Source organism: Lepidochelys kempii, chromosome 10 (assembly GCF_965140285.1).
Source record: "Lepidochelys kempii isolate rLepKem1 chromosome 10, rLepKem1.hap1, whole genome shotgun sequence".
In the NCBI taxonomy this organism is placed as follows: Eukaryota; Metazoa; Chordata; order Testudines; family Cheloniidae; genus Lepidochelys; species Lepidochelys kempii.
The window spans coordinates 68,859,753-68,882,589 of NC_136389.1; the positions used below are offsets into that span (position 1 = coordinate 68,859,753).

Below are 22,837 nucleotides of genomic sequence, written 5' to 3' on the forward strand. Positions count from 1 at the left end.
GCTTCCTGAGGAGAGAGTCCCTGACTTCCGATTCCCTCCTCACATTTGGCCAGAGGAGGGAATCCTCTGCATGTGCAGCATACCACAGGGATGGCGTTCATGGCCTTCGCTATTTAAATGGCACCATGCAACAGCTGCACATAGGGCTCAGTTGTGCCTGATGGACACAATAACGGGGTGTGCAGAGCTGCCTATCATCCTCTGAGAAGGACTATCCTAGGGAGGCTCAATACTCAGAATGACTATGAAAATGCAGTATGCTACTCCCTGTATATCCACCCGGGAGACCTGGATCCTCTGGGACAGCTAGTGCCTTCAGGGGCACTATTAGCTAGACAACTGTATGGATTACCTCTAGGTGTTGCCATTTGGCTCCTCTGCGTGTACTGTTGCTGTCACCCTTATTTTTCATCTAGATGGCATAATTATTGTGGCAATGACTCTGGCAGCTCCTGTTTGCTCTTCTAACAATTTCCATTCTCCTAGTCCATTACTAGCTCTTACTGTCAGAGACTTTTTTTGCGTCATGATGTCAAGTATTGATTTATAAAACTATAACCCCCTTCCTTCTTCGTGGCTGTTTCTCATCTGCTTTTAGTAGTTTTAAATATAACAATTATACCTTTTGATCATACTTTTGACAAAGTCACTCACCCAATTCCTCTTTAAGTAACCCTCCTTCCCCCCCCAGCCAACAAACTAAAGGAAACAAGTGTTCATGGTCCATTTGCTGGACGGTACATGCAAACTAAGCATAGGTGCGTGCACACACAGTCACCTAGGGAAGGCAAAGTATTTGTTAGGAGAGTTATGTGTAAAACACTACCCATCTCTTCCCCAGGAGACGGTGTGCACTGGGACGGTTTCCATTCTATCTTATTGTTATGGCTGTAACTCTGATATTTTGTCAGGCATCTACAACTGGGGACAGCCTTCTTCTTGTATATTTTATATTAAAAGAAGAATCCATAAGCAAGCGCTGCTAGATTCTATATAACTATCCAGAAAAGGCTGGTACTATGGAATAAGTAAGCACTTTTGAGGCTTTGTTAGTCTTGTTCTCTCAAATCTTCCCATGTCTACTTCTGATCCCAGCCCTCTTGGAAGTGGGAGGAGGGAAGGAGGAGTTCCCCAATGTGCCTGAAATATTGAACTACTCCCAAGGGACAAAACCTAAACAAACAGTATCCTGCTGCTGGTCACACCCAATCCTTCCCTAACCTAAAGAGCCACTGACCCGCTTATCGCCCTCAGTCAACAACTTTGTGAAGGTTTTATTGTGAGAGGGGAAAGCCTTTTACTGCTTTCACTGGTTTTATTGCTATCTCTGTACATTGCATGCCTTAAACAGCCAGCTGTGTGTGCTTGCCATTTAGAAAGCTAGGCATGCACAGAAACGGATGCCAAATTAGTCAGTTACTGCAATAGTCTTAGGACATCCTGTGCTGAAGTGGGGGGGAGGGGGAGAGAAATCATGACAGAGAGCAACCTTTGATTGACATACTTCCCCTTCTTGGGACATCCTGTCCGTTCAAATATTAGAGTCAGGATTAAACCCCTCCTCTATTTTGAACTGATCCGTTGAGCTTTTCATAGGCAACCAATCACTAATGCGTCCTTTGGCTCCTGCAAGGTATCCACATCACAATGAAAACAAACCATGCACCTCTAATTCCAACTGCTAACTCACCACAAAAGTAAACAGGGATTGGCAGCCTTGATATGAGATGCCACAAGAATTCAGGACTAGCTGAAAAAAGATTATGATCACTTAACACAAAACATAAAGCTCTTGAGATCAGATGTCAAATCCTTGAATGCCATCTCCAACAGTCCCATGTCAGTCTTTCAAGAAGTGCACCAGCCCGTTCCCCATCACACAGCTATATTGAACCTATGGCATTTAACTTCAGTTCAGAGCTATTTCCAAGGTGACAAGAACTTTTTCTACCCTACCGTCAAGCAGACGTTCTTAGCATTGTATAAAGCCCTTTTCACCGATGGCTCTTAAAGCACTTCATAAAAGATGGATTAGTGTCAGCAAGTCTCTGGCTGAGCCAGTCTCAAGACTCCAAGTCCTATGCCCAATCCACTAAACCATGCATTGCAGACACAGCAAAATATGCATCAGGTGTGAACAGTTTAATAGTAAATGCAAATACATATTTTAAATTTCGTATCAATCCAATGGAACAAAAGTGGAAAGTACTGCCATACTAGATAATTAGCAGTTACTTTTTAAAATGTGTGTATAATATATAATGTCCAACTACCTTTGTAAAGTGCTTTGAGATCTGTGGACAAAAAGCACTATTTAGTATACATGTGCAAGAATAAGAACATCAGGAGAGAAGAGGGAAAGCAATTCACCCAATACAGATGGAGTGCACAAGGCCCTAAATCCACATAGCTCCCACTTAAACCCTTAATGAAGAGTTTACATGGGGTGCGGTCCCTCTACGCTGATGTAAATTTCATCCTTACATTATTTTTATGGTCTAGACTGAAGTGTGAATAAAGTAGTAATATAACAAAAGTTTACTGTTCCTTCGGCATAAGGAACTGAACTTGGAAGAAACTCGGTTAAACGCATGTAACTGTAAAAGGGCTGCTTGCCAATTCTTGGAGAGGAAAGATTTTTAAAAAGCCACTGCACTACAGCTCTGGCTTACAGAGCAAATAGGGTAGGCTGAATTTACTATGATTTTCAGGTCTGAGTGCACAGTAAATGGAATTCATGCGCCTTTCCAAGTCACCTCCTGTGCCCTGAACAGACAGCCCCGAAGTGATGTGATGTATAGAACAATTTCCCGCGCAACCCCTTAAAGTAGTGCAAACCCATGCTCTTAGCAGTAGCTAAAGGAGAAAAACACCTACCTCCACTTCACTGCAATTGAGGAAAGAATGGAAATGAGAAACTGGTAAGCTGCTGAGCTAATTTTGCATACAAAGCAACTTCCAACTCTCTTCACTGATGATTTTTAAGAGCAAAATTTTTTACTTGTATTCCATTAAAAAAACTTGGCCCACAACTACTCGCTATATACACGGATGAAAGCAGCAAAATGCCTTAAATGACTTCAGCAGGAAACTACTGGGAAGTGGAGTGGTGTGTTGTCTGACAGACCCATTACACGTTTCTAGGAAAAACTTTTCAAGCTCTGTGTCCTGAAATGAAACAGAATTTTACAGGACTGTCTCACTACAGAGGTTTTTCTACAACACTCCTTCCCTGGATCCCAGGCTATACTGCCCTAGATGAACTCCTTTAAAACACACCCCAGCATCAGTGGCTCTGAAAAAAGAGATAGGAAGAAAGCTATAAAGACAGCAAGTTTAAAATCTGCACCAACAGGACCAAAACCTGTCTCTGATAAAATGCATATTTTGTTCTGCTCACATTCATAAACTCTTCTCTCACCTGCCATACACACGCATACCCTCATATAAAGTGCTCAGAATCTACCCACATAGTAGCGATGACAAAGCATGAGACGATTACGGTCTCCATGATGGAGAAGCTGAGTAATAACTGACTCCCGCCAACTAGATCACTGGAGTGTAAGGTCATCCTCGAACTCTATTTCCATGATTTCTTCTGGGTAAATTGCTCCGGGAACAATCCTCTTTTCTAGCATAACGTAATCAAGAACGAGAAAGTCACTGCCACTTACCACAGGGTTGCAATTCCTGGCCTGACGGGCCGTGCTGGGAATTTAAATGATGTCTCCACCCTAGCAGCATGTGGAACCAATGTAATGGCTAACACAAATCAGACTTAAGCTGGAGTGATGCTGCAGTTCCTGCTGTTTTTGTAAGCCAGCAAGAATGATTTTTGGACAAAACGGTAAGCATTAAAAAGAACCAAAAAAAAAAAAAAATCAGCAGAAGTGAGGAATGGCTTCTAATCTAACACCACACACCCAGGAACATCCTAGTGACGAAAAACCAAGACACAATGCAACCCACCGTCATTGGGATGTATTACATACTACCATGCTCAGGAGCAAGTCAATGAAAAGAATGCAGTTTTTTCACCTAGCCTCGATTATTTTGTAGGAGAGAGATGTACATTTCTTTACCTGAATTTTAAACAATGCTCAGAACCCTTTACCTCTGAAAAGGATAAGACATGTGGCCTAAGGGTGAACAGAATCTACATGATAGCCTTGTACTCATTGAGGTCAATGCAAAACTTTCATTTGTTTTCAGTGAGACTGGATCTAGCCCAGATGTCCCCAAACTGTGGGGCACAGTTTGGGGACATCTGGGCTAGATCCAGTCTCACTGAAAACAAATGAAAGTTTTGCATTGACCTCAATGAGTACAAGACTATCATGTGGCTCACCAGTGAAACTTTCACTCCAGTAAGTGAGGTAGTTTCTTGACTCTAAGCTAGGTTTGGCTAAAAGTGTTGTTAACCAACATTAACAGAGCTCTACAGTACAGTTCCCTTGCTCAGCTGTGGGCCACATTTCCCTGTTCAACATATGCCAGATCCCAGCATTTAGCGTACCATCTTGATCCAAGCTAACACTGGAAGAGCACTGAGTCTCCAATTTACATCTCTAGATCACACAATGAGTCACAAGAGTTAACACACAAATTAATTCTGCCCATGAAGAAATTAGCATAGATGTTGCCTTTCTCCTAACAGCCAGAGACCGTCTTTCTTTGTTACGGTTGAAGTCTCTGGCAGGACATGTTGAGAAAGACCATACATTTTATTACTAGAGTTGCCTCTTCAAAACTCTCTGCCTATGCACAGAAGTCCTCAGTCTACTGCTAATGTAAAGCCATATTTTTAGCATGTCATAGTTTCCCCATTGTCTCCCTTCTTCCTGGGCGTCCTTTAGCACAGTTCTCCCACTCATGAGTAACTGAGTAGACTGCCACAAGGGCTGCCTGCCTGATACAGAACCCTGCCTTGCAGTTGTTGGATCTTTTGGATCTCATGGAGGAGACGTGATTTCTGGGCTTTGGAATGAGTGACAGTTCTCTCCAAGTATGTTGAATGAAAGGAAAGGCTATCACAAAACACGTTAGATTAAGTACTGCTGAAGGGGTTAAACTCCCTTTGACAAATAGATCTCCAGGTCTACATTAATCCATCTTAAAATTACATGTTTCTCACACGTTCCAGGAGCAATTCTCAAGGGTCTATTTAATTGTGTAATGGGGGATTATGAAAAGTCCTACCAATTTTACCTGGTTCTCTCTAGTCTGTCTTTTTAAGAAACATTTTCAATGGACAACTTGACCAATCCCAGGCTTCCTGCCCAGCCAAGGTCCCTATCCCTCCTGCCTAGGATCTGCTATTCCCCAGGGAGAAGGTACCCTTTTGGGGTCACAAAGGTGTGGGGAGTGAAGCTTTAATCACACGCCACAGGAAGGACCACAACACCCCAGCAGCCCAAAATGTTCCTGACTAGATTCCTCCATGTTCCTTCTGCAGGAATATCTTCAGACCATGTCCCATGCCAGTTAAGTGGAACCCCTGCCTATACTCTGCTTGCTGGGATCGTAGGCAAAGCCAATCATTTTCAAAGCTCATCCTCCATCTCAACATCACCAGTAAGGACTGAAGGTCAGTGGTGAAAACTATGGGCGAGATCACTGGTCCTCAAACTTTTCAGGGTTGCGCCCCCCTCATCCTGTCCGCACGGAGCCATGGCTTGGAAGTGAGGATGCAGACAGGGGTAAAGAGGCCTAGGATGGGGCTGCAACTGGGGGTGGGGCTGGTGCTGGAAGTAGGAATGGAGCTGCAGACAGGGGCTGAGGCTGGGGGCAGAGCGGGGCTGGGTGGCACTCCCTCCCTGTCCCCCATGGGGGCTGGCCCAGGCCCAGCCATACCTCCCTCGAACAGTCCTCTGTGCCCCTCAAGGGGGGGGGCACACCCCACAGTTTGGGGGCATCTGGGCTAGATCCAGTCTCACTGAAAACAAATGAAAGTTTTGCATTGACTTCAATGGGTACAAGACTATCATGTAGGCACAAGGCAGTTAATTTTTGTTTAGGTAATGCCAAGGGTTAACAAGGGGAAGTGACTGGCTTTGACAATATACACCCCCACTCAAAAAGCTCCCAGGAGCATTTTATAATTCCACAAACAGATGGGGAAGGGTAAGGAGGTTGAGAGAACTCTTACAAGCATAGGAGTCTGGAATTCTTTGGGACACATGGAATTTTTCAATCAATCAATCTCAATAAGATGCAGAATGCCTTATCCAACATTAAACACAAACACTACACACACTAAATCTGTCCAAAACAGAATAACTCTAGGTAGAAGCCACTGCAAACTAGATCAGAATGACTTGTTTGTTTGTTTTTTACTGAATATACTCCACTAAACATTAATTCCTAAATAGCTGGAGAGTGGGGGGATGAGACAGTGATGCACTCTCAGGAGGTCGTGGCAAAAGGAAATAGTTTAAAAATAATTTGCTTCAGGCTTGAAAAAATCCTAAAACAAGCTTCTACAAATGCAACTACCATTACAATTATTAAGCTAAACCTTTCATCTTCTGACCTGGGCAATTTTCCCCTCCAGAATTAATCTTAATAAAAATGATTAGGTAGGGTGTTATTTTGTTGTGAGTAAAGAGGATTCAGATAGGATGTGACTGAAGTATTTAAACTAGGTAAGACTTTTTAGAAAATGAAGCCAGGTGATCTATTTGATGTCAGCAGACAGACTGGAACTAGGGGACAGATATAAGTGAAGGGGGAATGTATGGAAAATGACTTTAAGGAAGTATTATCTTACTGAGTGCAACAAGTAAGTGGAGTTAAGCTGTAAGTATATGGCCTCTAGTATGTGAAAGGGGTATTAATTACATTTGAACCCTTTGCTCTTTCTGAGGGATCAGGAGGGAGTGTCTCACTGATCATACTTCCCCACTACAACTGGCAATGGGTTTTCTTCCAACATCTGGCACCAAAAAAATAAATAAAGAGAAAACATGAAAATTTTTATTTAAAAATATGTCTGGACTAGAGATGGTAATGAAACAGCCCTTCAGCTCATTTCTTGCTTCTGATCCTACATAATCACACTATATGGAAAAAGCTGCATTTATTTTTTAAAAAGATTGGATGAATCCAGGTCTTACCGTATTTTAAACTTAATTATTCTGTAGGAGTAAAAAGGTATTCTATATAAATAAAATAAACATCTGAACTGGGGCATCTGAAAGAGTCTCTTTTAGACTTGTCCTAAAATATTTTTGATGTTTTATTCCCTGTCTATATTTGTTTGTACCGTGGTACCATGAATTATTAGATTCAAAAACAGTGCAAACAACCAGAACACCAAAGGCTCCCATGAGAGCAAAGGATATTCAGCACCTTGCAGGGTAGGGCCCTGAGTGAGTTATTTAAAAGGGATATAATGTGAGCCAATGATTACAATGGATAAATCTTCCTTAAGTAAAACAAACTCTTACTATAACAGTCTCTCGGGGAGGGAAATATCAAACATAGTTTAAGTTAAATGAGCACAACAAAGAAGCGATCGCTAAAATAATATTCCTGGAGAGGCTTTGAAAAATCCACTACTGGCAACTCATATTTTTATTAGATGGGTATATTGGTTTAAAAAAAAACTACTTCTACTCAGCAAACCACTCAGCCCCATGTTGTGCTACACTGCAAAGCATATTTATCCCCCAAAGAGCCATTCACAGACTGCATTGTCATTTTCCAAATAAAAGGAAAAGACAAAGGATTTCAGAGATATTTGAGTGGGTTATTTCATTCCATCACTACAGAGCAAGTGTAGCACATGCTCTCTGTTTTAGAATAGAATAGCACAGAATACAAGATGTAATTAAAACATTTCCTTTATCAAATGAGCGAGATCTTATCAAACAATTAGCAGATAATTCAGGCTTGAGCCTTCTTGTCTTATTCAAGGAAAACTTTCAACTAAAGTCAATGAAGAATTTTGTCTGTGTAAAGCATGCAGGATCAGATCCGTGGATGGAAGTTCTCAGTATTACAAGTACATACAATTGCATCTGCACAGGAAGACCCATTGTGTCCACACAGAAAACCCACTGAAGTCACAACACACTTTTGCAGATTATAATACTAGCCTCACATAAATCAATCCAAGCAGCCCATCTGATTTTTAGTTGTGTCATGCAAATAAACTAAATCCTGTATAGTAAATAACATGCACTTTTCCCCTTCATATCCAAACAATAGATATGTTAAACAAACAAACACCCTACACAACCTTCACGCAGGGCTTTTGAAAATTAAAATGAAAAGGAAGTGTTTTGGGGCTATTTATGATGATAGTGTCCTTTAAAGACTGGTAGGGAAATGGATAATTACACAAAGCACTTTTTTCCTAATTGGAAAAAAATGAAGACAATCTTGAAAAACTACTCTAGAAATCCCATGAGATGACGACAAAGGCAGGAGCTAAGAATTTTTGCTCCTGTAAGATTTAAAACAAAACCAAACTCAAAGCAAGCAGATTTCGAGCCCAACGTAGAGATCTATTAGGAGATGCAGCAATAAACAGAAACTGTTGTTAGACTTTACGAGGTGGTGTGGATCCAGGCACTGGTTCTCTATTACTAAATCCAAAGTTCAGGATCAAGCCAAGACAAAAAGCTTTTCGGGATACCCAGCCACTTAAAATTGTGTGTGTACAGTTATAGTTAAACAGACAAAACAAAAAAACTAAATGCTACACAGTTTGAACATTTGCACTTGAAGCTTCAACATCAGCAACCTTAATTTAGTCACTAACACCTATTTTCTCTCCACCTGCAGGCTAGAGAGCCAATCCCAAACTACCTCCTCTGCAAAACAGATGAGCCAACACCAAAAAAGTTGCCACATAAAAGAAATGTAAGTCTGCTTTGTGTATTGGAATTGCATTGTTATTGGCTGTTGACATACTACGGAAAGCACACATCTAGGGTATACTGACTACAAGGAGAATTTCTATCCTGCATTGTAGAAGGATGCAGGAGGTGGAATCTGGAACCAGTACATATGGAGCAGAGGTATACTTCCAGCCTGATCTAGATGGTGTAGTGTCAGACCATAATTTGCAGGGGAAATGAAGTACCCTGGAGCATACAATATAGGGAGAGTGCATGGAGTACAGTGTTCTACATCAGGGTGTTGTACTGGGCATGAAAGATGGAGGAGGTAAAGCCTCCGGCTCATAAATGAATGTAATATGCAAGGTGCTGGCATGTGAACCATGAGAAGCAAGTTGGGTGGAACAGTCAGCCAGAAACACAGCACAGGCAGGGGCAGTGCCACTGACCCATATTGGAAAGCCAGGATAGGGGGCAGGAATTCAAGGGTAGTTTACAATGGAACCTTAATTGCACTTGCAACACAACCTTGTAGTGTTTTATTTTTACCACAACAGTCTGTTAGCTTTTGTTTTTAAAACCCACATACCGTCAAACTTACCACAGAATTCAGAGTTTTTCTTCCTTAATAGTCACATCACATTCCCATGCCCACCGATCTCAAACAACTTCATCTTAATCTTGCTTGTTAAGATTTTTTCAGACCTGTCTTTCATTACGAGAGCGGACGAATGTTACAGACTCCAGTGACGCAGCCAGCAGAACTTAAATTGGTGTCATTTCAAATGCGATTCTCGTGATTTCACAAAACCTCACAGGCCAGTCCTCTGGAGCTTGTACCACTCTTCAGGCCTCTCTGAGTGTGTCTACACGGCAGCTGAGAGTGAGCCTCCCAACCTGGCTAGACAGACTCCTGCTAGCAGGGCTTGAGCTAGTGCACAAAACCCAACAGTGTGGATGCTGTCGCACCAATGGAGGCTCAGTCTAGCCACCCAAGCTCGACCCCACTGGGTCAGAGCTCGGGTGGCTAGACTGAGACTCTAGCAGCGCAGCAGTGTCCACACTGCTGTTCTCAGTGTACTAGCTCAAGCCACACTGGTGAAAGTCTTTCTGACCAGGCTGGGACGCTCACTCCCAGCTGCAGTGTAGACATAGCCCACGAAGTCACAAGCTCCACAGGCAGAGACTGTTGGGAGAAGCTCCTCTAACACGGCGTTCACAGGATTTATTTACCAGGTTTCTGATAGAAGTTACAATACATCCCTGTATAAGTGCCTGACAGAATCCCCAACATTAAAGGACTCTGAACATGTGTACCTTTAGTATACTGGTCCAGTGCACAAGTTTTCTTTAAGGACTTATGCGTAAGGCCAATTTCAATTTTACAAAGTAACCAATTTTTTAAAAACTACAAGAAACAATAGTTCACTTTCCCATCAAAAACACACCCCTATTTTTCTGTGTCCCATAATTCAGAAGTGATTGGTCCAATTAACTTCCAACTTAAAAATAAAAAAGGGCTCACACTTTTTTTTTTTTTTTTGGCCAGGCACATAGCAAGAGAAGTTTCATTCTTACAGGTGTCTCAAGACAGCAAAAAGGAGTCAAAAGTATGGCCTAAAATTAAAACTTTCAGTTTTAATTATGGAGTTGCTACTGTGACTAATATTGTAAAGTCATATTTATTCTGTGGTAAATTTTTTAATGAGATCAATTTTAACATCAAGGTTACAGATTCAAGAACACAACAGGCAGTATATGCAAAAGTTAAGCTTCCCATAGTAATCTTAACTTCCCACCCTGCACATGCAACTCTGTGCAACTCTTCTAAAAGGCAATCCGGTAGTGCATGTTCAGAGTGCAAAACTGAGCCCCAGACACATTAAGGTTACATTGGCTAGTACAGTGGTTCTCAGACTTCTGTACTGGTGACCCCTTTCACACAGGAAGCCTCTGATGGCGACCCCCCCTTATGCATTAAAAACACTTTTTTATATATTTAACACCATTATAAACGCTGGAGGTAAAGCGGGATTTGGGGTGGAGGCTGACAGTTCACGACCCCCTGAGGGGTCCCAACCCCCAGTTTGAGAACCACTGGGCTAGTAATTCAAGAGAGAGTCCATGTGTAATGTGGACAAATTAAAATCCTAGCATACTGAGAAAAGTCTTTATGGGAAATGGCAGGTTTTTACTTGATGCATCTGCAGCTGCTCTACAAACATGATCCCAGGGACCCACGTACCTGCTGCAACACCTATGAGATGATTCATGGCCAATGGATTGACATCATAATGGATCCAGTGGTCATCCTCTTATAACTTTCCCTAGCACCTTCTAAACAACTTTCAGGGATGGTCTTGGTATACATGGTCCTGGCTCAGCGTGGGAGGATGGACTAGATGGCCTCTCGAGGTCCCTTCCAGCCCTACGTTTCTATGTGGGGATCCTAGTTCCACTGTTTGGGGGCAGGGAGTCCCACAGTACATCCACTCCACAGCCATCTAACTCCCTTCAACAGACCCACTCAGGTCTTGCTGCTTTAGGAACCATCAGCACCCCTTCACTAATGAATGAATATTAACCAAACAGAAACCAAGCTAACAATGCCCATATAAAGAAAAAGGTACCGTCCACTAAAAGCTAAACAAAGGCAAATTAACACTGGTCTGACATTATTGCTGCTGATCCACTGCACTAGAATCATAGAATATCAGGGTTGGAAGGGACCCCAGAAGGTCATCTAGTCCAACCCGCTGCTCGAAGCAGGACCAATTCCCAGTTAAATCATCCCAGCCAGGGCTTTGTCAAGCCTGACCTTAAAAACCTCTAAGGAAGGAGATTCTACCACCTCCCTAGGTAACGCATTCCAGTGTTTCACCACCCTCTTAGTGAAAAAGTTTTTCCTAATATCCAGTCTAAACCTCCCCCACTGCAACTTGAAACTAGTGTACCCTGTGGTCCTGAATGACTGATCATTGCAAAAAATAAGCATTTGAAAGTGTAGGAGGTAAAGGTGGTTTCCATTCCCTTGATTTTAGGGCTGTCTAGACACTGGTCTGTTCTCTAGTGTAAATTACACTCACTACAAATGGCCTCCAGGGGCGATTCTGGTACCTGGGAATCTTGGGGTATGGGGGTGCCCAGGCTATGCCTTCTTTATAATGGCCATAACCCAAACCTTCAGCCAGGAAGGTGGAAGACACAGGACCTGCCATGGAGGTTCTAAATCATCCAATATGGCTAATTAAGCTAATTCAGGACTATTCTGTGATGCTGGAGCTGCACATGCAGCTTAACATACCAATGTATCAGGCCCTATGAATTATTTAGAGCGATACCAGCAGCCACTATAGTCCAGACTGTACTGGAGTTTCCATTTTAAGCCCTGATCCTGCAACAGGATCTGCGCTGGGAAATCTCTGAGCCTGTGCAGAGTCCCATTGACTTCAGTGGAACTCTGTATGGGCACAGGGGTCCAGTCATGTGGATCTTGTTGCAGGACTGTCCCTGATCTGTGCTTTTTAGGATTCTGTATATTTATTGACTAGACCAGTGTTAGGAAGTGCCGTTTCCCTGCCTTCCAAACAAACATACCTGAAAGACAACTATCAAATATTTGAGTATAAACAAAAACCCAGGAAAAAAACAACTACTTTGAGACATCCTTGGTTTCAATCACTTCACCTCAAACTAATTCAATTTTAAAATAAAACTAAGCAAGTTGTTAGTAATAATCACTTTTGATAGTCTGGAAAAAAAACCTTCAAAATATTTAGCTTTCAAAAGCATTTAACAACACAAACCAAAAGAGCCGCATCTGGCAACCAGCAGGATTTCAAAATATATTAAATGGTATTTACATAAAAGTGAGGCTTTCGATACAGTACGACAATCACAACTTTTACAGCCAGGAGAAACCTTTAACATAAAAGAGAAATGATAAAAATTAAATTAGAACAGTATCAAGGGGCTGGCAAACCACCAAAAAGCCAGGAAATTCTGAGTTAATGCTGACACTCCTTTCTTGACTGTGCCTAAATATAGTACCATGTAGTGTATTGTATGATAAAAATTATTTACTGCTCAGAGAACTTTGCAATTGTGTGATAGACTACAACATGTTGTTAATGTGAGTCTGAATCTGTGTCCATACATTTCCGAGTTGGCAATATAAGTCAGAATCTTGATGTTATTTTAACATAGTTTGTGAAAACAACATTATTTTATTAAGAATATCAATGGACATTGACTTCAATGGGCTACGGATCAGGCCCTTAATACCCACAGGAAGCCTTTCAAAAGCATTTATAATTATGCTGATTATTAGGCCAATTTATACAAATTCAAAAACGTCTTATAGAATAACTCTTTACACAATCTATTTAGAGTCAACAACTTCCTACAAATAAATCATAGAAATTTGGGGGGGGGTCCTGATTTCTTAAGGGATCTATAATGGAAGAAAAAGCCGTTCACTTAGTAGTTGGCCAGTTTGATTTTTGTCCAAGAGTGGGAGTTACCCAAAAATATAGATGTTTGGTGGCCTACATAAAATGAATGGATGGTCTCAGTCCAGTTTCCAATAGACAGCTGTCCATGTCACCACTGAGAGTCTTTGCTGGCTTCTCAGCAGTGAGCCAAAGGATTTAACTGAATGGACCGGAGACCAATCTAGGAGGTCTATGGTTTGGTATCACTGTTCTGTGGAAGGGGACTTTTGTCTTCCTAGCCGTAAATCTGGCATTTTTCACAGGCATGAAGATAACATAAAATTTTAAAGAAATCTACGACACAGGCCCTTCTCATACCCTTCCACTTCTAAAGCCCTGAGAGCCAAAGGTAGGCTAGCAAAGACTACAATTTCTAACAAATCGTCCCGTCAAGGTAACAGTGTTTGCCACACTCACAAACTTGTGGATATCCTGAGATCCTGAGGCAAATTCCACAAATGCCTCACGGCTACTCTACAGGCCCCTTGTTCCCTATGGCAGCACAGATTCCAACAGCAGCCAGGATGTACCTAATCCTATCCTTCCATACAGAGAGCAATCTGATAGCTTGGAAAGGGCATCCGTATCATTTACTGGATCAGTCCCAGCATTAGCTAGCATAGTGAAATTCCTGGTGGTTTACAAGAGATATTACCCCTGTGGAGCATTTCCTCTTTCTTGGCTCCACCCCCTCTCTAATCAGGCATACCCCCTAACACTACAGAGCTCCAGACACCACGACGGCTCAACCCCTTCTTCTCCGTCTGACAGAAGTCTGGATAAGAGCAGGTTTTCTGCCACTTTGATCATTTCCTGTAGCAAAATGTGAAGGGGATGGTAAGACCCATTCCTCCCCCCCAGTTTTGCAAATAGCAAGGATAGCCTTAAATAGTCAAACTTACTTACTTTTCATTTATACTTTTGTGACTAGTTTACAGGTTCTCCTGCAATTTTTACATTTGTTGAAAACAACAAGCGAATTGCTCTTAACTTCTAAGCCCTTTCAGTTACTTATTTAGTCAAACTGCATTATAATGGCGAAACAAACAAGGTAATTGTCAACCTACAGACAATACGAAAGCACTTTTTGCCCCGTTAAAAAACACTCTATTTTTTAAAATAAATTGAATCTTCATCTGGTGGCGATAGCGTTCTTTTTGGCTGACATGATATTCCTTGCACAGTGAGCTTCAAAAAAATGGGTTAACCCTTTTACTCAACGTACTAGTAGAATAGATCTGCTATAAATGGGACACAAACTGCCTGAAAAATTAAGTTTGCTGCTGTCAAATAACATTAAGGCCCTGATCCAGCAAACACTCTCACACACCTGACTTGACGATGAAATCAACAGCACTACTTGTTTGCATAGAGCTAAGCACACGAGTAAGTATTTGGAAGACTGGGGCCTAAAGTATGAAATACAAAAGCAGGAGATAATCAAAGACCCTCTATAATGGCTCTCTACCTACAAAGGTGAAAGGAAAAAAACCCAAACTAAATCACCCTCACCACACAGACACACACACACCCATATAGAAATACTTCCTTCTATGACTCATTTTCTCTGACTTGGAAAATCCAAAGGGTATCAACAACATAAATACATTGCTGGAATACTTCCTCCTATACCACACTTGACTATTCCATGATAATTATCACAATATATGTTAATTTTTTTATAAACATGAGACTAAATCTTTTTTTTTTGCTTTGTAATTAAATCATGCTTTTTCCAGCTGAAAGCTGCTATTTTTTTGGTTCCTCATTAACTCCATACACAAAAATACCTGTTTGTATCAGTTCATATCAAAAGTCTACCCCCCCCCTCAAATTTTTTTACATTCCAAGTCTGTGAATCCATTTTCAGGGATATACTCTGAACTCAATCCATAGGCATGCAGTTCCCTTTGCCATCTGGGGACGTTCTGCTATGGAACGAAATTAGTACATGGCCTATCCTGAGTATTTTGAGAGGTGTTTAAATAATTAGTTTTTAAATTTATGGTAAATTATTTTTGCCAAGTTACTGATTACATTTTTTTTAAATCTCCACTAATGAAAATCATGACCCTGACAACTGTATTTCTCAGATTTTATTCCCAGGTTTCATTTAACAGTGAAACATAATTCACGCCTCACAAGAAAAAGTAATCTAGAGCAGCACATTTTACTACAGAACGTCTAGAAAAACTAAATTCTGAAGTAAGTTACATCAGTACATCACAGAGAGTGGAGAATACTCTGCGGCATTACTGTTAAAACTAAAGTAATATACTAAACCACTAAAAAAAAAATCTTACCACAACAAAATCGACACTATTGTGATTAATAATAAATATATTGCCTTTCATATTCAGAGGTAATAAGAAGGCTTTACTGTGTTTCATATAACCTCACTAACAACATATAAATGCATCAAAATGAGTCTAATTATATAGCAATGCCAATAATTATTAAGTTCACACATCAAAAGATGCTTTAGGACATTACTTTTCTGTCAGTTACACTACAGAGCTGCCCTTCAGAATCCTTGGCTTTTATATCTGGAAGCAGGCCTGGGAAATTTAGGTCATAGCAAATTAAAATAAATTAGAGCTAGATGATACCACCTAGACACATGCACAGAGGGGACCCTCTGAAAGATGTCTCGTGGGAGGGAGAAGCAGGTTGAGTCGGTTGCTGCCTTCCCAGCACCATTCCTACAGATCCTACAGTCACCTCTCACTTGGTCAAGGGTCTGTGCTAAAGAAAAGGGTGGCGCCCACTTCTCATCCCCTATCCCTCCTCAGGGAAGTTAGTCAAAAAAGATAATAGCTGCTGAGACTTATCTTTTCTCCTGAACCATCTCTCCTTCTGCCCCAAGGGTGGCTGTAATCGGGGGAGGCCCTAGTAGCTTAGTTTTAATGGAGGCAGGCTACTATGAAGACAAGGAAGGAAGGGCCATATAAATCACTGACAGTGCAGCGGCATAGCACACCATATAGATGCCCCTGGCCTGCTGTGGGTTCCCCAGGGCCTCCAAAACCATTCCTGAGAAAGACAAACCCTGCCATCCTAATGGGAATGTGCATGTGGGGAATCTGAGGGAATCCTCATGGAGATTTCCTCCAAGGGAGTTTCCTCATGTGGGCTCTTCCTGGGGGAGAGGATTATCTGAGCCAAAATTAGAAAGTTACGCCTGAAGAAACCATCAGATTGCATTAAGAGGCTTTACGCGAGAGTTATATAGCTGCAGTCACCTATACCGGTGTTGCATAAATGACACAAAATAAAGTAGTAACTTAGTGAGGAACACACAAGGCTCCTCAGGGCTGCTCCTCCAAAAATAAAAATCCAAGCCACAAAGGTTGCTGAACTCAAATTAGTTTCAATGAGGAAAATACCCTAATTTCAGGATCCACTGAATTTCACTAAGGAGAAAACTATAGCAAGCATCCTTCCAAACCCAATGAAATGCTGTACAAACAGATACATATAATCTCATCTAAAAAAAAGCTCAAACTGTTAGGGCCTAGTGAATCAATTGATCTTTTTCTTATGTTTGAAGCTAGGAAAATAAAAGCACCATATCTGCCACCAGCCTTTAAACAGTGATGTAATAGGAAGACACTTCAGTAGTCTAGGATGGTTTATATTCTAATGCAGACACCAGGTTTACTTCTTATTAAACAAATACAATAGTCTATGGCAGTGGTCCAAAACATGGTAGTCATATTTTTAAGGTCCAGTTTTAGACAATTACTGTAAAATTCTACAGTACTGTTTATAGGCCAAGTCTAACTTCCATTGCTGGACCAGACCTAGCGTAGGTCTGAGTCAGCAAACCTTTAATTGTACATGCATTATCAAACTTGTTATACATGACCTATGTCAAAGAATTACAAATGCAAGTCTTTGTGGGATCATAGGGCCCGATCTTGCAAACCTTTATGCACAAAGCAAGCCCAATGAAATCAATGGGACTTCATGTGCAGGTAAAAGTTTGCAGGAATATGTGTTCCTACCAAAACTTACAGGCTTAACACATTAGAATCCATAATACCAACAAAAGCTAAGATACACAGTAAAACTTCTCAAAGACTACATGAAATTTACTTAACTTGACAATATAGATTTGCAAACCCTCCCTGTGCCACCCAGAACCAACAACCACTTCTTTACAAGTGTGTGATCTCTACACATAGTACAGTCCAGCTTTTAAAAAAACAGACTAATTCAATGGATTATCTTTTGAGGGGAGGAACAGGAGTGGGGAAAACAGAGGAAGAAAAGTATTTGTTAGAATAAACTAATTGAATTCAAGTCTGCATGCTGCTCTGTCTAAATTACAGTTGCATTTGTACCAGGCATTCCCTGGGGAAAGTGACATACAATGCAAACAGGCCTAGCTGTTCAATTATTCAGGTTTTAAGAGATTCACAGAAAGACATCTGAGAAACATAATATTTTAATAAATGAAATAAATACTCCAGTACATGCAAGATAAAAACTGACATTGGAAAAAATTAAAAATCATTTTAGTTATAGTGTAATTTTTTGTTTGTTTAAACACTCACAGTAGCTTTTCCCCCAGTTTGGAAATCAACACAAGGAAAACATAATCACAATCTCCACTCCTGCACACCAAATGCACTTCTCTAACCTAACACTTGATTCAAAAGAAATTAGATCCCCCATTCTCCCCACTCCCACCCCAAAAGTAGCTACATCCATCATCTAGGTGGTATTGGTTTGTTTTTGTTTTTAATACGTGAAAACTGAGGTAACTTCTTTTTCCTGCACAACTGAACAGTGGAATTTAGAAGGGAAATTTTGGAAGACAAGACAAGACAAACTTTAAAAACCGCATCCAGCGCGATTAAAGCTTTTTAGATTCCCCCACCTCCTCAGGTATAAAACTTCTTTGATTACCTTTTGTTTGTATATAGACCTTATTGATTGATGGAAATATATTTGTGAATAATTACTCAATTACAAAAATCCCTAAACTGGCCACTAATTATTTTGACCACATCTTCTTGTGTATATATAGTTTAAAGTATGTTGCCGCTGTGTTCCCTCACCACATAAAATCAAAGGATTGGGCTCATCTAAGCAAATTCTTTGGTATACAAAAACTAGGGCTTGGGGAGGTGGGATATTATTTTCCTTTAGCAATGACTGAGATCTAAACCGGGGTGGAGGTTAATTCACAGAATTGGAGTTCACTGGCGGTAAAGTCCTGGGTGAAGATCGTTCTCTTAGTGCCTGAGATAGCAGGTTGCAACCTTCTGAGACGGCGCAAGCCGAGTTCCTCAACCTTTCCCTGTAATCTGTCATTTTGGTGCTACTTTCTGGGTGTTGGGCTATATCCCTGAGGCATTGGGTCAGGAGCACGCAAGCAGATACCACGCTCATGGCCCCTCCTAGAATGGCAGTTTGCACAGCTTTGCCCTCTGGATTAATGGTGGCAGCTTTACCCAAAAACTGGGGCTCAGTGGCAAAGCCCACCAGAGCATAGACAGATTGCACCAAGGGTCCACTGAACAAGACGCACCGGTTCCTGGTCAGCTCACTGGGTGAAGTCTTGACCTCCTTGACACATGCCAGGAGGGCAGAGGCGCTGGTGCTCATGCACTTGACGCTGAGTTTGAACTGCTCCTTGGCAAACCTATCCTTGGATTTCTCACTGGCCAAGACACAGGCGTCTGTCAGGAATTTCAAGTTCTTGGACATGTTCTGGGAAACCTCCAGCAGGAGCTGAGGGCTCATGTCTGCCAAAGGGGTGTTTTTTAAGATCCCACAGCCATGCTCCACCTCATGCCTGCATCTGGTCACCTTGTAGCGATCCACCAAGCCGGGCAGGGCAGGCTGAGCCCCTGGGGTCTCCACAGCAGCCAGGTAGGCAGCATGGGCAGAGCACTCAGTGAGGGAGACCACCAGGTCCCCCATCTCCACCAGGCTGTCCCCCACTTCCCCGAAGCGCCCCATGTTGAGCTGGCTCTGGACATCGTGGGTCAGGATGGAGAGCCCCTTGGTCCTGGCAATGATCGTGTCCCTGCACTTCTCGAAGGACTCCCCGAAGACCGAGAGGCTCTCGGTGTTCACCGGCCTGGTCTCGCTGGACAGCAGGAGCAGATCCGCCACCAGTTGCATCTTGATCTTGCAGTGGTCGCAGATTGAGACGAGTTTCTTCCTCTGCAGCGAGCTGCTGCTGGGGACGGCGCTGCTGGACACCTCGCTAATGGACTTGCCAGAGCCACCGCTAGCCATCGCGCCGGGGGGGCACTCGCATGCCGCTTGCGACCCCACTGCCACCGCCTCTCCCGCCGCCCGAGCAGTCCCGACTGAGCCCGGCAGGATCGCTCTGCCTTTTCCGCACCATCATTCCATTAATCTCCGCGAGTAAAAAAAAACCCTCTGGGCGCCGGGGCTGGGGCTGCTGGGAGTGGGTGGGTGGAAAACAAAATCCTCCCCACTTGATCAAGCCCCGGCCTCTCCCCTTTGCAATGCACTGGCTAGACCTCCGGGCCAGCGGCGGGCTGCTGCTCTGGGGGAGCCACCGGGTCCCTTCCCGGCATGATCTATTTTTTTTTTTTAATTTTAATTTTATTTTGCACGCTGATCTGTGCTGTGGGGGTTGGTTTGCTTCCCGGCAGCGGGATTTTGCAAAGTTCCCTCTTCCAGGTGAATAAATTACAGATGCAAACCAGTTTACATGAATTAGACAAGAAACATCCAACTTACTACCGCTTAACTCCTTCAAAACAAAAACCCCACTGGTCCGAAAGGAGGTGACTGCGGACCATGTGCTCCTCCTTTACATGCCCCCGAGAAGTCAGTCGCAGGCGGCGGCAGACCCGCATCTCCTGCTATCAGGAAGCGCAGCCGCGGGTGTGGCCCGGTCGCTCTGCACGAGCCCAGGAGGAGCCGGGCACAGACTTAGTGTTTGCGCCGCTGGGATCTCGAACCGTTCGCAGTGCACACACCCCAGCTCGGTGCAACGGGGGAGGGGAGCCAAAGAGCCACCGGATCCGGCTGCGGGCGGGGAAGAGAGGGATCCTCTCCCCTTCCCTCTGTGGCTTGCCTCACGCCTTCCTCCCTTGCTCAGGCATCCAGCCGCCCCGAGCTCGCTCCCTGCCGCCTGGCTCCATCCCCTCCTCTCCGCGGGCCCTCCGGACGTGGGCGCATCCGATCCGACTCCCCGGTGGCCTCTGGCTGCCGCGGCACGAACTTAGACTCTCCCCGCAAACAAGGGTGGTGGCTCCGGGCTGCAGCAGCGGCAGATGCTGCGACCCGCTCGGCCTCGCTCTCCTCCTGCCATTTTTCTGGCGGAATCACCAACTTCCAGGGAGGAGGCGGGGGGGGGGGGAACAACCCTTCGGCCGCCTTCTCTCCGCCGATTCCTCTGCCCGGGCCCTAAAACAAACTACCGGGAAGAGGCGGCTGCTGCGGATCTGCCAGCCAGACGCTGCATGGCTCTAAGGGAGGCTGCTTGCTGCGCCCACTCCTCCCCCTCTGCCTCCCTCCCCGTTGCCTTTGCTGTAACCTCACTTCAGCCTATAGAAATCTTTTGTGCGGTGTCACCGCCCTTCGTTCAAATCCTGCCCTCCTCCCTTCCGCGCTCTCCCCGCCCGCTGCTTGACGCTCCTCCCAGGGAAAGGGGGCAGCAGCGCCTTGCTGTGGCCGGCCCCATCCCATTCATCCGCCCGGCTGCTGCCCCGGCGGCGCGCTCTGCACAGCAATGGCTCCAGACGCTGCTGTTTTTAGCATCCCCCCACCCCGCCCGGGTCTTGTCGCTGGTGCATCAGGAGCTTTCCTGGCTAGAAGCAGGTTCACGTGATCCCTAGGGAAGGTGATTAAAAAGGAGGTGGTCGTTCTTAATTTATTAATCAAGCTCACATAAACACAAGAGGGAGGAGATTAAAGGGACTGCAGAACAGCAGGGAAATTCTGCTGCTGCAGAACAGCAAGGAAAGGGGGCTTGCCTCATGAGATCAGCCTGTATGGATTGGCTTATGGTTCCTCCCTGACCTCTTAGGTGAAAGCACATAACATGCAAGACAGTCATATCAGTTGGAGATGGAAAAGACACTATGGTGAAAAAAGACAATTGATAGAAAAAAACATTCCCACGCCCACCCGCAAATTGACCAGTTCACAAAGAGGACTGTGTCAGATGAATATAGCAAAGGCTCTGCCACAGGTACATGTACAGTTCCCTTGCTGCAGATTTCCATGGCGGAGTGATTCATTCTATCTGCAACTACAGTACTGCTACTCTGAGTAGGAAGTTTTTAGTGGGAGTTTGATATGCCCATTAAATTCCCAGCATTATCACAATGTGTTCTGCATTATACAGTGAAATAAAATAGTTTGCGCAAGCATGGTCTAAAGCTTAATAGTATATCAGGTTTGCAATATGGAATGCAATTTGTGAATTAGTAAATTGTAGTAGAAGAATCTGGTTCATAGTTCAGTTAATATTGTAATAATTTATTGAAAACTTTTCATTGGGTTATTTTGTTGTAATGGGTTGGACCCTGTCAAGTCAGTTTAGGATCCAAACGTAGTTTTTATAAAAGGTAGGTGTTGTAAAACCAAATATAAATAGAAAAAATAGACTGTATTTATAATGCCAATTATTACCTTTTTCTGTTTATATCTAAACTTCCCCTGCACTGTTTGCAGTGGCCTTGTGCATTGGCTGAGGCAGGGACAAGTTTGAATCCTATTTTGGTTTGGTGTGAATTAATTTTGCTGTTCTCCTTACATATGTGCACATCACATTTTAAAGATCTGTTTATATTTGTCAGAACTTTTTCATTGGGGAAGGCAGGATCCTGCCTCTGATAACTTTAAGGGTTTTTGGAAGGGCTGTGAGAAAAAAAACCTCTTTTCTCTGGCTGATTTCCCTTCCAGAACTTATCAAGGGCAGTATAATAAGATTCTTGGCATAACATCTCATCCAATACAAGAAAGTTTTGGAGGCAATAGAATTAAGTCTTAAATAAGAATGAAATGAGAATTACTTATTTTAAAGATACAACTGTCATATTTAATGGGACATTTCCATAGAAAATTTACATTTTAATGAAGTGGTGATGAATGATGCAAAATATTTGAAGTCCATAGGTCTGATTCTCAGCTATTACACCATTTTTATGCTAGTGTAATTCTGTTGAAGTGACTGGATTTCCGGCATAAAACTGGTGTCATGCAATGGAGACTCAGGCCCAAAGTGTGATCACAGCTATGTTTTTATATATTTTGCTGCTGCTGTTAACTCAGCAAAGCAAGGGTTAACTGATAATATTAATCTTTTGACTTCTTTCATATCACTTTGACTTTCCTATAAGTCAAACTCCTTGTTATATATGTGTATAATCTATTTTGCAATGTAACAAAGGCTACCAGATACATAAGTCTAACTCAGTACATAGGGCCTGATTGTCATTTAGACTGAAGTCCTTTACATTTATACTGCCAGAGTGGTGTATCCTTGGTTTAGAGGCA

The 22,837-nt window shown here is 42.9% G+C and overlaps 1 protein-coding gene and 1 long non-coding RNA gene across 5 annotated transcripts in view; one reads left to right on the forward strand and one right to left on the reverse strand.

Moving 5' to 3' along the window:
- Positions 1-22,837, forward strand: part of LOC140895011 (uncharacterized) — a 104,289-nt gene that overhangs the window by 71,054 nt on the left and 10,398 nt on the right. For all 4 annotated transcript variants that reach the window (XR_012154033.2, XR_012154028.2, XR_012154029.2 and 1 more), the window contains 2 exons: positions 5,456-5,587; positions 8,791-8,868. This is a non-coding gene — a long non-coding RNA (uncharacterized LOC140895011). The remainder of the gene's footprint in view (positions 1-5,455; positions 5,588-8,790; positions 8,869-22,837) is intronic.
- TLNRD1 (talin rod domain containing 1) lies at positions 17,772-20,867 on the reverse strand. The gene has a single exon (XM_073304089.2). The coding sequence runs from the start codon at positions 19,592-19,594 to the stop codon at positions 18,527-18,529; it is 1,068 nt and encodes a 355-aa protein (XP_073160190.1). The 5' UTR covers positions 19,595-20,867; the 3' UTR covers positions 17,772-18,526.